This window comes from Bos indicus, chromosome 14 (genome assembly GCF_029378745.1).
Source record: "Bos indicus isolate NIAB-ARS_2022 breed Sahiwal x Tharparkar chromosome 14, NIAB-ARS_B.indTharparkar_mat_pri_1.0, whole genome shotgun sequence".
In the NCBI taxonomy this organism is placed as follows: domain Eukaryota; kingdom Metazoa; phylum Chordata; class Mammalia; order Artiodactyla; family Bovidae; genus Bos; species Bos indicus.
In genome coordinates this window covers 18452452-18468957 of record NC_091773.1, presented here as the reverse complement: position 1 = coordinate 18468957, position 16506 = coordinate 18452452, and the positions used below count along the sequence as shown (strand labels likewise).

General features: G+C 38.9%; 1 protein-coding gene across 1 annotated transcript in view; it reads right to left on the bottom strand.

Moving 5' to 3' along the window:
• Window positions 1-4841: 4841 nt before the first annotated feature.
• HAS2 (hyaluronan synthase 2) overlaps window positions 4842-16506 on the bottom strand; it is a 31500-nt gene continuing 19835 nt past the window's right edge. The window contains exons 3-4 of the mRNA XM_070802505.1: window positions 9335-9436; window positions 4842-7729 (exon numbers count right to left, since the gene is read on the bottom strand). Coding sequence (XP_070658606.1) covers window positions 6800-7729; window positions 9335-9436 — 1032 coding nt within the window. The 3' untranslated portion in view covers window positions 4842-6799. The remainder of the gene's footprint in view (window positions 7730-9334; window positions 9437-16506) is intronic.

The window sequence follows — 16506 nt, the reverse complement described above, 5'->3', positions numbered from 1 at the left end:
GAAAAGTTTAATTAAAAAAAAAATTGACTCCAAGAAGAAGTGTTTTGTGGTTGACATATGGAGCGTCATGCTAGTCCAGTTCTTGTTGACTCTAGCCAGCTGTGCTGTGCTCAGACCTATTGACTCTAGCATCTTTGTGACCCCATGGACTGTAGCCTGCCAGATTCCTCTGAATTTAGGTCTGTGTGTTAGTCATTCAGTCATGTCCAACTCTTTGTCACCCCATGGACTGTATGTAGCCCACCAGGCTCCTCTGTCTATGGAATGCTCCAGGCAAGAATACTGGAGTGGGCTGCCATTTCCTTCTCCAGGGGATCTTCGCAATCCAGGGATTGAACTTGTGTCTCCTGTGTCTCCTGCATTGGCAGGTGGATTCTTTACCACTAGTGCCATGTGGGAAGCTTATTGACTCTAGTATCAACAACTCTTTAGAAAAAGGATTTATCTTATCTGAGAAAGGATTATCTTGACTTTTTTCTTAAGTAAGAGGGATTGGAATTGACTAAGCTGTCTTGCTCCATAGAGGATTCTCCTGCTGTATAATAAGAGAACATACACAGATTTTCTTTGTTGCACTTGTGAGTTACCTTTGCCTATGCCTGCTTAGCTTGGTAGAGAGGATTCTTGGATTTGTATTTTCAGGAAACCTAAATGTAGGTCTAGGCCATGGCACCAAATTTACTTTGCTTCTCCTTTCAGATCTGGAGTCCACAGCATCCTTAGTTTACTCTTCTGAAACACAAGAAGATGTGAACATAAAGAATGACAACGACTAGACAATCTCTCTAACTTCAACTTCGTCTAAAATGTTGTGACTCTGGACTTCCAATCTTAGTACCAATGTTCTTTATAGGCACAAATAACCCTACACACTTGGGCTTCAAAGAAAACAGCTGGAGGCACCATGCTTACTCTTGTGTCATAAAGCATATTTTTACAGACCAAGTCTTGAGACAACCACTTACTCAATTTTCATTCAAGAAAAGCCAAGAGTTTAAGTGACAGACCTCCAGGAGACCCTGGAATTTCATCCCAAGTTTTGGTAATAAATTGCAATATTTTATTGCAGGTTGGTTAGAGCTAGGCTTACTGCCTTTTGGAGTGATCAGCATTATTCTACAACTGCTTCAGGAAAAAAAGGTAGAAAAAAATTATAAGTGAGAATCAATGTAAGGAAAAATGAAAGGACCTTGTACTTAGGAACTCTCAAGTGTTAGAGAAGTCCTAAATCTAAAGATCCATTGTAGGGACTTCCCTGTTGATCCAGTGGCTGAGACCCTGTGCTCCCAGTACAGAGGGGCCCGAGTTCAATTCCTGGTTGGGGAACTAGAGCCCTCACACCACAGCTAAGACCCAGCACAACCAAATATTTATACATACATACATATATATATATGTAGTGAAAGTGAAGGTCTCTCAGTCGTGTCCGACTCTTTGTGACCCCATGGATACCAGGCTCCTCCGTCCATGGGATTTTCTAGGCAAGAGTACTGGAGTGGGTTGCCATTTCCTTCTCCAGGGAATCTTCCCGACCCAGGGATCAAACCCAGGTCTCCCGCATTGTAGACAGACGCTTTACCATCTGAGCCACCAGGGAAGTCCATAAATATATATATATATATATGTGTGTGTGTGTGTATGTATACACACATATATATATATATTTTTTTTTTTTTTTAAAGTGATCCATTGCAGGTAATCTGGCAAGCAGAAGGTCTTCTGATAAACAGGAAAATTCTGATGGAGAATGGGGAGAAGAAGAATATTAAGAAAAGTGTTCTTCCAGTTGAGACACTGACTTCAACGTTTATCAGAATAATTTTTACCAAGACAGACAGAAGCACAAAGTACCTGAGAATCACTGTGGCTATTGTTGAGATGTATATTCCTAGGGTTTCCCAGGTGACTCAGATGGTGCCTACAATGCAGGAGACCCAGATTTGATCCCTGGATTGGGAAGATCCCCTGGAGAAGGGCATGGCAACCCACTCCAGTATTCTTACCTGGAGAATCCCATGGACAGAGGAGCCTGGCAGGCTACAGTTCATGGGATCGCACAGAGTTGGACACAACTAACATGTTTTCACTTTCACAGATTCTTAAGGTCCACCTAGGATCTATTGGGAGAAGGCAATGGCACCCCACTCCAGTACTCTTGCCTGGAAAATCCCATGGACAGAGGAGCCTGGTAGGCTGCAGTCCATGGGGTCGCTAAGAGTTGGACACCACTGAGTGACTTCACTTTCACTTTTCACTTTCATGCATTGGAGGAGGAAATGGCAACCCACTCCAGTGTTCTTGCCTGGAGAATCCCAGGGGCTGCAGGGCCTGGTGGGCTGCCGTCTATGGGGTCACACAGAGTCGGACACGACTGAAGCGACTTAGCAGCAGCCGCAGGGTCTATTAGCTAAGATGTGCTAACTACCTAGGAATCTGATTCTTAATGGGTACACTCTAGGAAAGGCAATTCCTATTTCTCTGCTTTAGGACAGAGATACTTGTGCTCCCAGCCACCAACAGTCCTGGGGGCTTCCCAGGTGGTTCAGTGGCAAAGAATCTGCAGGAGACATAGGAGATGCCGGTTTGATCCCTGGGTTGGGAAGATCCCCTGGAGGAGGAAATGGCAACCCACTCCAGTATTCTTGCCTGGAAAAATCCCATGGACAGAGGAGCCTGGTGGGCTATAGTCCATAGGGTTGCAAAGAGTCGGACATGACTGGATACAGACCAATTAGTACTAACTGTCGTTAAATGAGTTGAGTTACTCTCCTGGAATTTCCAATTGCTGAAGTGAGCTTCCTTGCCCACGGCTGAATCTTCTCTCCTGTCTCCCACCCCAGAACACCTTTCACCCAATTACTGATTGATATGAAGGGAGAAGGGTATTAATAAAACATGGTCCCCTTGTCTAAATTTAGGACAACTCTGGAGGGCCATTCCATTTCTAGAAACTTTGATGGATAGGCTGGAGCCTTGGTTGCAACTGCATCTTAAACAACTTTTTCTCTGTACACTCCTGTTTCTCACACTATCTTCTGTTTTTTTTTTTTTTTCCTCTCAAAAAGCAGACTCAATACAAAATGTGGTTCACTGGAGAAGGCAATGGCAAACCACTTCAGTATTCTTGCCTTGAGAGCCCCATGAACAGTATGAAAATACAAAAAGACTCAATAACCATCTGGGAAATAAAAACATTAATTTCAAAGAATTTATGCTGAGGAACTGGATGGAACACTGTAAATAGATATGGTTCTGGGTAAGTGCTTAGTCGCTCAGTCGTGTCCAACTCTGTGCGACCCCATGGACTGTAGCCCACCAGACTCCTCTGTCCATGGCGTTTTCCAAGCAACAATATTGAAGTGGTTGCCATTTCCTCCTCCAGGGGATCTTCCTGACCCAGGGATTGAACCTGTTATCTCTCGTCTCCTGCATTAGCAGGCAGGTTCTTTAGCACTAGCGCCACCTGGGAGGCCCATAAAAAATGTCATTGGAACACACCAATTTGTTTACATATGGCCTACGGATGCTTTGTGCTACAATAGCAGGGGTAAGTAGTCACATGACAGACCATACAGCCAGGAAAGTCTGCCTTGTATACTATCTATGCTATGCTAAGTCACTTCAGTCGTGTCCGACTCTGTGCGACCCCATAGACGGCAGCCCACCAGGCTCCCCCGTCCCTGGGATTCTCCAGGCAAGAACACTGGAGTGGGCTGCCATTTCCTTCTCCAATGCATGAAAGTGAAAAGAGAAAGTGAAGTCGTTCAGTCGTGTCCGACTCCTAGCGACCCCATGGACTGCAGCCCACCAGGCTCCTCCATCCATGGGATTTTCCAGGCAAGTGTACTGGAGTGGGGTGCCATATCTAGCTCTTCACATTAAAAGATTGCCGACCTCTAGTATAGCACCAGTGACATGTATCAGCAAATTACTGGGACTAGAACCATCACTATGTTGGTGTTCAGAGTGGCAGGAATGTTCAATGTCTATAGTGTTTTGTTCTTTCATGTAACTGTATGAAGGTAATGAAGGATTCTTAGGAAGCAAATAATAAAAAGAATTGGGAAATAAGATGAATTTGAGGGATAAGTGGTAAAATGAATTACTATTAAAGCTCCTCAAACCAGGAAATGTTATTAGATGCCCCAACCCACTTTTTGAAAAAAGCAACATTTATTGTCCTTTTCTGATCATAAAAGCAATACATAATTAAGGTACTTGGAAATACAAAAAAATGTATACAGAATATAAATCGGCCATATTCCCATGAGATAACCATGTTTTAACATTTTTGTTTTTACAAAATCAGGGTATTATCGTACAAAATGATTGTATTTTTAAATGTAACATTTCAACAGCCTCATATTCTCTAGGAACATTATGTTTAATGGGTAATTATAGTCCATTGTTTGGGAAATGCCATAATTCATTTAATTATTACCCACATTATTAAATCTTAAATTAGGTTAAGATTTTGTTATTATTTGTAAATAATGCTATAACAAACTTGCCTATGTTTCTGAAATTTTTTTTTCCCACTATTATAGATTACTATAGTAAAACAACTTCTGTCTAAATTAGGGCTCTTTTCAGGGACAAGGCAGAAGATTCAAGAAAGACAAAGTTGTATTAATTGGGACTGTCTCTCTCATTTTTCTAGATTCCCAACCATACCAACTCTAGAGATTTCTGCCTTCTGATTAATAACATTAAATGACCTCTATTGTTGACTAACAATGTTTATATTTCTATATACCCCATTCTTAAATCCATACCCTTACAATCAAAATAAAACATTGTTCTGTTTGAATTCCCCCTTCCCTTAGAAAAAAAGGCAATAATCTTATCAAAAATATTTTATTTACAAAAAAATTCAATTATACTATACATCCTATACTGGAAATACATTGAATAATTGCTAAAATAAATACAGGCAATTAATTCAATCTTTTATAAGAATGAGAGAATCTGAATGTTATCAAGCTTAACTTAGAACATAAATAATTAAAAAGGCAAACTCAAGTTTTAGTCTTATTTAATGGCATGGTCTGTCTGTTTCCCACAAGCTCTCCAATCAGTGAGAGTCTACGTTGTAGAAGTTATGTACCTTTTTGTACTCTGAAGGTAGAACGTGCAGTTTTTTCTTAGGCAGGATGGATGGACTATAGATGTCTGTATTAAAAGGAAGCAGAAAGTTAGGAAGAACATGGTCGAATACTTCTCCACATTGCTGCTTCATCACAATGCTTTTCATGTGACTCTAAATGTGTTTTATTTATTTATTTTTTTTAACATGGGTCTACACAGCACCAGCTACAAGGTAAGATGGGTCATGCCAAAAGTCAAACTGGATAACTGAGGCCTCAGAGTAGCTAAATTAGCCAGGCTGAAGGTACCTGATCCCTCAATTTTTTGTGTGTCAATTATTCTTGATACAACTATTAAACCTTGATATCATGTCTACTCTGTAGACACATTTACATAGGCCAAGAACAGAAGAGATGAAGCTATTATCTGTATAATTCAGAAAATATCTTCCCTAGAAAGCTAAAGAGGACACCTGGAGCTTGATTCTGCTGGTTTTGAATTTATATGCTTTATCCTTATTCTTTATCTCCTTCGCCCATATAAACCTCATACTGACATGCAAAGTAAACTAACAAGCTGGGGGAAAAAAGGGAGGTAAAGTATGTTCCACATATAGACAGAATCCAGTGAATACACGTCACAGAACAAAAGATGAGCTGAATTGTATTTGTCCAAATTATACAGATAATTTTTCCCAATTCCTCTTTACTTAGCCTGGGAAAATACTGTGAGAATGTCCAAAGACTATCTTTGATAACCAGATTTTGTCCACTGCTGGATGCTTAGTATTTTTCAAGAATTAACATTCCCTTTTTCAATCTTTTGAAAAAATTGCACTTTCCTACCCCTTTGGCCTTGATTTTCAATGACTTCTTTGTACAGATAAGTATGAATTTCTACTCTTGAAGTGTGACAGGTGTATTGGCCTTTTCTAAAAGAAATTTTTTGAAAAGTTAAAACATTGAGAGTTCACTTTTTCACAGAAATAAACTATTCAATTTTAAAGGTAGAGAGAAACATTTTATTCTTTCTATCATGAACAACGTCAACCAAGCTTCACATTTTGGGTAGAAATCTTTTTAAGTAGGAATTTTTTAAGAACCTATTTTATTAAAAAAAAAAAAAAAGGAAAAACAGGTGTATTTTGGCAGAGAAGTAAAATATAAAATATGCAAAATTTGTTTTAAAATTGGCATACAAAAATTTTAAAACACAGTACAATTATATAAAAATACAGCACAGCCAACGGCCTGTAAAATTTCCTTTGGCATTTCATTTGGTAGAATTAAACAGAAAAAATCATTCTAAAAAAAAATTAGCTATCAACACAGTCCATAAGTTAGGTTGTATATGTTGAAAGAACTTTTCCTTGAGTTTCCAAAATCCTTTTCTTCCATGATAACCCACATAAAGCATGGCTAGTGAGGTATATAGGGCAAAACACTGTTAGGCAGATGTACAGTAAGGAAAAAGTGCATACACAAAGAATCTTCCCATTTTCATAGAAATATCAGGTTAAATCTGAGTTGTTCTTCTTGATGTATCATTTTCCTTTGGCAGAATTAAAATAAACCCATACAAATGTCTTTGTTCAAGTCCCAGCAGCAGCGATATGTCTCCTTTGGTGGCGTTATCTGACGCCACAATACCATACAGTCCCTAGAGGAGCTAAGGTTTTGTGTGTCTGCAACTGCAAACATCAAACGTAAGATCATACATCAAGCACCATGTCGTACTGTTGTCCCTTCTTCCGCCTGCCACATTTATTGATGAGAACCACGTACAGTGTCAAAAGCATGACCCAATAGCATGCATACAGCAACGTTCCAACAATTAAAACTGTCTGTTTGGATTCTGAGAATGGCTTTTTAGATTCCTTATAAATGGTGAAAATCACACCACCCAGGAGTATTGTAAACCAAACGGATACGGGAATGAGTCCTATGAAATTAACGACAATGGTTTTCCTTCCAGATGTGCCCCACCCAGCTTTGTTTATTGTTGCAATTGCAAACATCTTGGCCGGAAGTAAACTTGACATGTATAACACTGAGTAGAGGGACATGAAGACCATGACAATGTTTCCTCTAAGGCAGCTGGCAAAAGATGATTTTATGAGACCCACTAACTGGACAGTTAACAAGAAGAGGAGGATGTTCCAAATTTTACCCCTGTAGAAGAGCTGGATTACCGTGGCAATGAGAAAGAAAGGGAAGAACCCAGTGATGACGGCTTCATAGGTCATCCACAAGTGATGTTTATGAAACCACATCGCGTTGTACAGCCACTCTCGGAAGTACGACTTGCTCCAGCGGGTCTGCTGGTTTAACCATCTGAGATATTCTATAGGTGTTTCAGTAAGGCACTTGGATCGAGCTGTGTATTTCGTTGCATAGCCCAGACTCAGCACTCGGTTCGTTAGATGCCTGTCATCTCCAAAACTACATTGGCTGCCCATAAATTCTTGATTGTACCAGTCTTCCACAAATTCATGCAGTAAGGAGTTTCTGTACATTCCCAGAGGTCCGCTAATGCACTGGACACATCCGAAATAAGACTGACAGGCCCTTTCTATGTTAAAAGCCATCCAGTATCTCACACTGCTGAGGAAGGAGATCCAGGAATCATACTTGTTTAAAATCTGCAAGAAAAATAAAAGTAATTAAATAAAGGTAAGCCCCCTGATGCAAAGAACTGACTTATTGGAAAAGACTCTGATGCTAGGAAAGACTGAAGTTGGGAGGATAAATGAATGACAGAGGATGAGATGGTTGGATGGCATCACTGACTCGATGGACATAAGTTTGAGCAAGCTCTGGGAGTTGGTGATGGACAGGGAAACCTGGCATGCTGCAGTCCACGGGGTCACAAAGAGTGGGACACGACTGAATGACTAAACTGAATCCCCAGCTAAAAATACCAACAAAATCTGCACTATTGTGAGGTTACTACCTAGAGTCATGTTTGGTATTTTATTTTTCTATTTTGACTTCTTTCCTTTTTAACATGATTTTCCTTTATTTTCTTCACGTATTACTAGATTAACTTGATAAGTGGTGTGTATGTGTTAAGACTTGTTGAAAATAACTTTTTTCTACTTCATCACTGCCTGTACTCTTTTGTTATGTTTTCTTTCTCTTGTTGTAACATTGGGATTTTTTTAGGCTTCAGTTCTCAGCCCTAAAATTATTCTGTCACTTTCCTTCCATCCAATATTTGAAGGTTTAAGTCCCATCTTCTTCTCTTTCCTACTCATCCAACCCTATTATTCTCCTTTCTCCCCAGTTTTAGCAATGCTAGTGATGAAGGGGTTTTTTCTGGCTTCACCTCAAAACTGGAATCCTGAAATAAGGCTCTACATAAAGGCTACTAAAATTATTAGCTTTACGGGAGGGCAATATTTCTTAATTCTCCTCCTCTGTCTCAATTCTGTTCCATTTTCATCTGGATTTTGTATGCTTTCTTTTTATCACCAGGGTATTTCTTTGTCCTTCCAGTTCATTTTCTTTGCCTTCACTAGTACCAAGCATTATCAATATGGGTTATACAGCAACATAATACCTACATTTAAAGTCAAAATTCCATGTGCTTCTCACTTTTTCCTAAAATCTAATTGTACTTTTGCAAAGGATTCACTTTAACCTTCATATATTTTCATATATTGTTTTCTCATTCCATAAATGTTAATCACCTTATTAATATTTCTTTCACTTAAAATTTCTCCATTGATGGCAAATAATGGGAAATAAATAATAACTGGAAAATCCACTTCTTTGACTTTTTCTCTAGTGTAAATTTGAACTGCAGTTTCTCTTTTTTTCCTTAGTTTACCCGATTTGGATTTTTGATAAGTCATATATTGCTCAGCTTTTAAATATAGAGGTATATGTTATAGTAATAAAAACCACCCACTGCCATACCTCCATTTCTTAATCCTTGCACTAAATTCCAACATCATTTTACCAGAACATTAAGTTGTGGCTTAAGAAGATACAGCAGAAATTACACACTTACATTATATTTTATGTAACTTATCAGCTACTACATACATGTGTTACAACCTCCAGCTAAGCAAAGAAATCATAAATTACTTCAATTTAGATAAGAGAAGAGGTAGTACAGTGGGTACAAGACACATTCTAATGTGTCTTAGTCTCCAGAAACAACACCTGGCACATAGTTTGGTGTATAATAAATATATACTCAAAGAATCAATGGCTAAGGGTGCTACTAAAGCCATACACACCTGGACATCTCCCCCGACACCTCCAACCATGGGATCTTCTTCTAAAACTTTTACCATCTCCACAGATGATGCTGGGTCAAGCATGGTGTCTGAATCACAAACCTGCAAAGAAAGTAAGGAATGAGTTAAAGAAAATAAGACAATGAGCATGTTCCATGTAGTCAAAATTGGACACATATATATTATGCCTTTAGCCTATTGTCACAAGGCCTAAGTAAGCGAGTATCATGTGGATGTAAGTTTGTTATATGATGGCCAATACAAAGAACTTGCAAACTCAGTATTTAAGCTAATGAAATTGCTGAAAAGAACAAATGAACTGATGACCTAGGCATGTGGTGAAAGGTGGTCAGCTTTTCCTGGTTCGCCAAGGATGTACTCAATTTTGGCAATAAAAGTATCATATCCCTGATAACACCCTAGGTTTCCAGGTCTTGGAAAACACCTTGGGTTGGTCACCATAAATGTCTCTCCCTCTCTTTTTAATTGCCTTAATCAAGCTTTTAGATATCTTATTCCTCAGGTCTGAATGATGATGGGAAACTCCTATGGCAGTATTGATAAAAGGCATGTTTAAGAGTAATTATTTTTCTCTATTTTAATATGGTAATTAAGACAGGAAAGCAGTTCTTCTAAGGTGGGTTGTATAACTCTGAAACAAGATGTCCATTTGACCTGGGCTTAGCAGATCACATTCCATCAGAAAGGAAAATCAAGCTTTTAAAGGTATTAAGTATTCATCTAGCTCTTTATATACAAAAGTAGATGAACCATGAACTTCCAGATGTTCAAGCTGGTTTTAGAAAAGGCAGAGGAACCAGAGATCAAATTGCCAACATCTGATGGATGGATGTAAGAGAGTTCCTGAAAAACATCTATTTCTGCTTTATTGACTATGCCAAAGCCTTTGACTGTGTGGATCACGATAAAGTGTGAAAAATTCTGAATGAGATGGGAATATCAGACCACCTGACCTGCCTCTTGAGAAACCTGTATGCAGGTCAGGAAGCAACAGTTAGAACTGGACATGGAACAACAGACTGGTTCCAAATAGGAAAAGGAGTATGTCCAAGCTGTATATTGTCACCCTGCTTATTTAACTTATACGCAGAGTACATCATGAGAAACGCTGGGCTGGAGGAAGCACAGGCTGGAATCAAGATTCCTGGGAGAAATATCAATAACCTCAGATATGCAGATGACACCACCCTTATGGCAGAAAGTGAAGAGGAACTAAAAAGCCTCTTGATGAAAGTGAAAGAGGAGAGTGAAAAAGTTGGCTTAAAACTCAACATTCAGAAAACTAAGATCATGGCATCCAGTCCCATCACTTCATGGCAAATAAATGGGGAAACAGTGGAAACAGTAGCTGACTTTATTTTTCTGGTTTCAAAATCAGTGCAGATAGTGATTGCAGCCATGAAATTAAAAGATGCTTACTCCTTGGAAGAAAAGTTATAACCAACCTAGACAGCATATTAAAAAGCAGAAACATTGCTTTGTCAACAAAGGTCCGTCTAGTTAAGGCTACAGTTTTTCCAGTGGTCATGTATGGATGCGAGAGTTGGACTGTGAAGAAAGCTGAGCGCCGAAGAATTGATGCTTTTTGAACTGTGGTGTTGGAGAAGACTCTTGAGAGTCCCTTGGCCTTCAAGGAGATACAGCCAGTCCATCCTAAAGGAGATCAGTCCTGGGTGTTCACTGGAAGGACTGATGTTGAAGCTGAAACTCCAATACTTTGGCCACCTGATTCAAAGAGCTGACTCATTTGAAAAGACCCTGATGCTGGGAAAGATTGAGGGCAGGAGAAGGGGACAACAGAGGATGAGATGGTTGGATGGCATCACCAACTCGATAGACACGGGTTTGGGTGGACTCCAGGATTTTGTGATGGACAGGGAGGCCTGGTGTGCTGTGGTTCATGGGATTGTAAAGAGTCAGACACGACTGAGCAACTGAACTGACTGAGATGTAAATTATCTTAAGCTTTTCTGTAAGTGTTAATTGTTATTCTGAAAAACAAACTTTATACAGGCCAAAAAAACAAAAGCAATTTTGCAAGCAAACCAATTACAACTTCAAGAAAATTTTTAGAATTTGTCTATACCCAAGAATGGCTCACAGAAGATTCTACTGGAGGCCAAAGGTGCAGGATTACAAATAGTACTTTTTTTCCAAGCTGATTTATGAACTTATTGAAAAATGGAACAGAAGAATAAAGGAGATATGAAGCCAAAATATTACCTGTATACTCATAAAGCTGATATGGAAAATAGGGCTCATATCAATGCAGTAGCCAGTTTTATAATTATGTTCCCCAGAATTAGACTGATGTATCAATTCTGAACAGTACCTAAGTGGGACCAGTCTCCTCCTGAAGACACAGTTAATGGCCCTTTGAAAGGTATGGCTCCTTTGGAGTAGCCCACTCCCAGAAGAAAGAAGGAGCTAGGCTACCCCTTATACCTTCCATACTCCCCAACCAGATTAAGTCACTTCTCTTAGGCAGGAATTAGGTATGCTATATCTGTAGATGGACATTCTTCCACATGATCAAAGAAAATCAGAAGTAGGGAAAGAGCTGTCACTTCTCTATTTCTAATTATATTAATAACATCATATCTTTTTCTGGAGAACTCAGCCAGGCCCAAGAAGATATAAAATGACCAAACTTGACACACCATGAACCAGTTTCATATCCCCACCCAAGAAATGAAAGACATGATTGGCAGAGACTGGAGTGTTAGCTGCAGTTTCATTGTTTTTCTATGTCGTCTGGCTTCATTTATTAATTTAATCAAGACTTAGTCTCTTTATTTATATCAAAAGCCAGTATTTTTACAGTTCTCTGAACTGGTTTATAAAAATAGTAGGAATTTGATATACCAGTTGTGAATGAAAAAATATGAAAACAATTTTTAGAAGCCTGAACTCTTGGGGCTGGTGCACTGGGATGACCCAGAGGGATGGTATGGGGAGGGAGGTGGGAGGGGGGTTCAGGATGGGGAACACGTGTACACCCATGGCGGATTCATGTTGACATATGGCCAAACCAATACAATATTGTAAAGTAATTAGCCTCCAATTAAAATAAATAAATTTATATTGAAAAAAAAAAAAAAAAAAGAAGCAGCATGAACTCTTGAGTTAACTGGAGAAGGAAATGGTAACTCACTCCAGTATTCTTGCCTGGGAAATCCCATGGACAAAGGAGCCTGGCAGGCTACAGTTCATGGGGTCCAAAGGGTCAGACACAACTGAGCAACTGAGTATGCACACACTTTTGAGTTCAAAGGGATTTTCTATGTGTAATTGTAGGAGACCCTCACATATATAACTAGAAAATCTCAAAATTTTTTAAAATGTATGTTGCTTAATTTTACTAATAGATTTTTCTGAAAAAATTAATATATATGAATAACAAATATTGTTGGTGAAAACAATTTAAATCTATTATTGAAACTTATAATTTAAGGAGTATGTAGGGTATCCAAAATTACAGAAATGAAATCACCTCTCTAAACTCAATTAGCTATATGAAAGTTAATTTTTGAATTTTTATATTACTGTCCCTATTTAGAAACATGCATTTTCTAAATAACTTCTTGCCCCTTTTGGGTGAGTGGGGGTACATTCTATTTTGGTCCAGCATGGTCTGACTTATTTTAGAGGAGGAAAAAATAGACAGCAGCTAGGCATTAGTATTCCATTAAAAAAACAGAATTTTGCTAATACTTGGATTTGTACCCAAGCATCCAAAGCCTCAGAAACCTAAACGAATTCTTCCAATAGCAATGTTTTTCCGCTCTCTTGCCTTGTTTATCACTGTTTGGTAAATATATGGTTATAAGCCTGGCAGGCCAGTCACTAGAGTAGTAAAAAGTGAAGGCAGAAGTTCAACCCAACTTTCAACCTCTCAGCATCCAGAGCTTATGGCCACACCCACCTCTATTGACTCAAGCTGGGAAAGGTAAAACCAGAAAGCTAAAAATAAGACTAAAAACAACAGGAAGGCGGCAATCTAGAATTCATGTTTAGGTAACTCCTCCTGCTTGTGAGCAGAAACAAGCCAAGGGAACTGCCTCTCTGAAATGACCAAACTGGAACCAAACTTCTGAGGTTCTGCAGATTTAAGTTGGTCCCACCCCTCCCAATTTCCAACAGCAAAGTGCCAAAAGTTCTCTGAGAGAGATTGTTCACATGGTGAATTTAACTGTCAGAAGCGAAAGCTCTCAGAAATCCCTTGGGAGGGGTTTGTTATAGCAGGATTAAAGAGTTCTTTATAGAAGTTCAGTTTCTGGATGTTATTTGGTGATAGAATGCCAACTAGAAAACCACCATCTACAATAGTCTGTGAAAGCAAGTATGTTCATGGACATAATAGTATTGATTTGTTTGTGTGTAAAGGCTATAACGCTAGCCCTTCTTGAAACCAGTCTAGTAGAAACAGGATTTCTAGCTGTCTCTTCACCAATTAATAAAAGTGTATAACTTCACAAAGGCTGGCTGTTCAGCTCTGGGCTAGAAGCTGTGGGGGAAAATACCCCAGTTCATGAGGAGCTTAACTTGACACTGGGGAAAACCACAGGACATGGTCTGCACGCAGGAAACTGAGAACAAATCAACCGTCTTTCTGTCCACCCTGAATGTATCATTCTAATTTGTTTAAAGTACATGATTCCCAGTCATAATATTTCTCACTGGGAGATATGGAAACAAGGCAGTCACCAAATTTTGATTAAATTTGAGTGGAAAATGTAAAGAAAGAAGATGTTATGGGGTGGAACCAGCCACCTCAGTCATAACCACAGAATCATCAGTTAAAGTGCGTAAGGCCATGGCTCCCCCTCCATCCGTGCTCAAGCCAAGAGTTAGGGCTGCCCCTCTCTGCATGTCTACAACAGGAGTTGGCAAACTAAGGTCTAAGAATCAAGTCAGCCTTGCCACCTGTTTTGGGAAGGTCTATGAGATAAATGATTTTTATCTTTTTAAATAGTTGGGAAAAAAAATTTGTGACATATGGAAATAATATGAAATTCAAATTTCAGTGTCCACAGATAAAGATTTATTGGAACTCAGTCACGCACATTTACTTTCATATTCTCTATGAATGCTTTCACACTAAAACAGCTAAGCTGAACAGTTACAACACAGACCATATGGCGTGCAAAGCCTAAATTTACCATCAGGTGTTTTACAAGCAAACTTTACCAACCCTGGGCCTCAAATAATTGGTTGCAGGAGAGTGCTCTGTCATAAAAATTTTTTTTAAAAGTTGAGATAAAATATGTCCTAAGCCCCAATTTTAATTCTAGTAGATTTTTAAAAAAGATTTCCTCCATCTCCACATGTTATAATTAGTAAGAGTAACTGCATAAAAAGTATAAAATACTAATAAACTAGATCTTCTTTAGCCAAGATTTGCCTATAATAAGACCAAATATCCTCAGAATCAAGAAGCCTCAATTAACTAGTGAGTCCTATATCTCACTTCTACGATTTTCAGTAAGTCATAGTGGAGTAAGACACCAAATAGAAAAGTACCTTGTAATTACAAAGGATCATAGGGAAGTATACTATTCATTGTTCATTGTTCAGACACTAAGTCATGTCTGACTCTGCGACTCCATGAACTGCAGCACATCAGGCTTCCCTGTCCTCCACTATCTCCCGGAATTTGCTTAAACTCATCTGTACAGGATAATAACCTTTACGTTTTTATACTGTAAGTAAACCCACACCTAAAAGAGCATGGCAATCTTTACCACAAATAGATTAACTCGATAGAGAGAATCTCTAAAAGGAACAGGAAAATTGACTACATATTAAGAATCTCTTATCACGGTGAACAAATTTAAATGTCTGGAATTATCTATAATAGGTATAGACTATCTATTCATAACTTATCAGACTATAAATCCACTCAAGCTTACTTCACTTAACACTAATCTACCTCACCACAGTTTAAATAAAACTCTCCTGTTACATTTTCTATCAAATGTATTTCAAATTCTGACTCAGGTCTAAAACGCCAAGTTCCCCATGTTTCACCTTTTTAAAAAAACATATTTCCTTTCAGACTGACTGGTGGATTCTCCATATCTGCCTGCTCCAAACCACTTCAAAGGGCCCTGAGAGTTACGCAGCAAGAGGAAGTCTTAATTTTTTAGGCTGCCTTCAATGAGGAAACAAGGTTGAAAATAAATCCAGACCCCTACTGTTGCTACTGCCTTCATCCTCTGTCTGCTTGTAAGGCTCACCCCTTTCTTAACCTTGACCCTTCATCTTAACCTGGATGCAGCGATACTATTTATTGCTATTATGTTTGAAATTTACCTTTGGTCAGGATCCCACTACAACTTTCCCTTCGACAACTTAACCACATAGTAAATGAAAAGACCCTCCTACCCTGTCTCCCTCAGGCCATTGCCTGAAAGAAGTCAGCCAGAATTCTGAAATTCCCCAGTAGTTATTCACTAGCAAACACAAGACGGCGTTAGGCCCCTGAACTCATAACAGTTCAACGCCAGAGTAAACATGCTACTGCAAAGAAAGTGCCATGCAAAATTTGTCTGGAATCAGACAAATTGGAGTCTCAATCCACCACTGACCAGTTATATTTACTTGTACTAGCTTTGTAGCCTAAACTCCTTACCTTACCTTTATAAGTCTACATTTCTCAGTTGAAAAATAAGGATAAGTCAATCCACCTAGCAATTTGTTGTAATGGAGAATAAACTAGATACTGTATGTATAGCACTTATAAGGGCTAACTCATAGTACATGCTCAATAAAAAGAAGTGATAAATTGGGACTTCCCTGGGGTTCTAGTGGTTAAGAATCTTCCTTGCAATGCTGGGGACATAGGTTCGATCTCTGGTCGGGGAACTGAGGTCCCAGAGCCACCAACAAAAATCCTGCATGCTGTGGCTAAGACCTAATGCAGCCAAATAAAACATCAAAACCAGAGGCAAAAAGGAAGAACACTAGTCCAATGAAGGAAAAGAGTCCTTCTTATCATTACTGTAAATAAGCTAAAACTCACTCAGAGAGCAGAAACTAATCCTTAATCCAACATCCAACAAATTTAAGTTAAACAAGTTGGATTATTGAGCAGGCACCATGAAAGTCCTTAGACTGGGCTGTCTGCTAGGGAAAAAGATTAGAGAGCA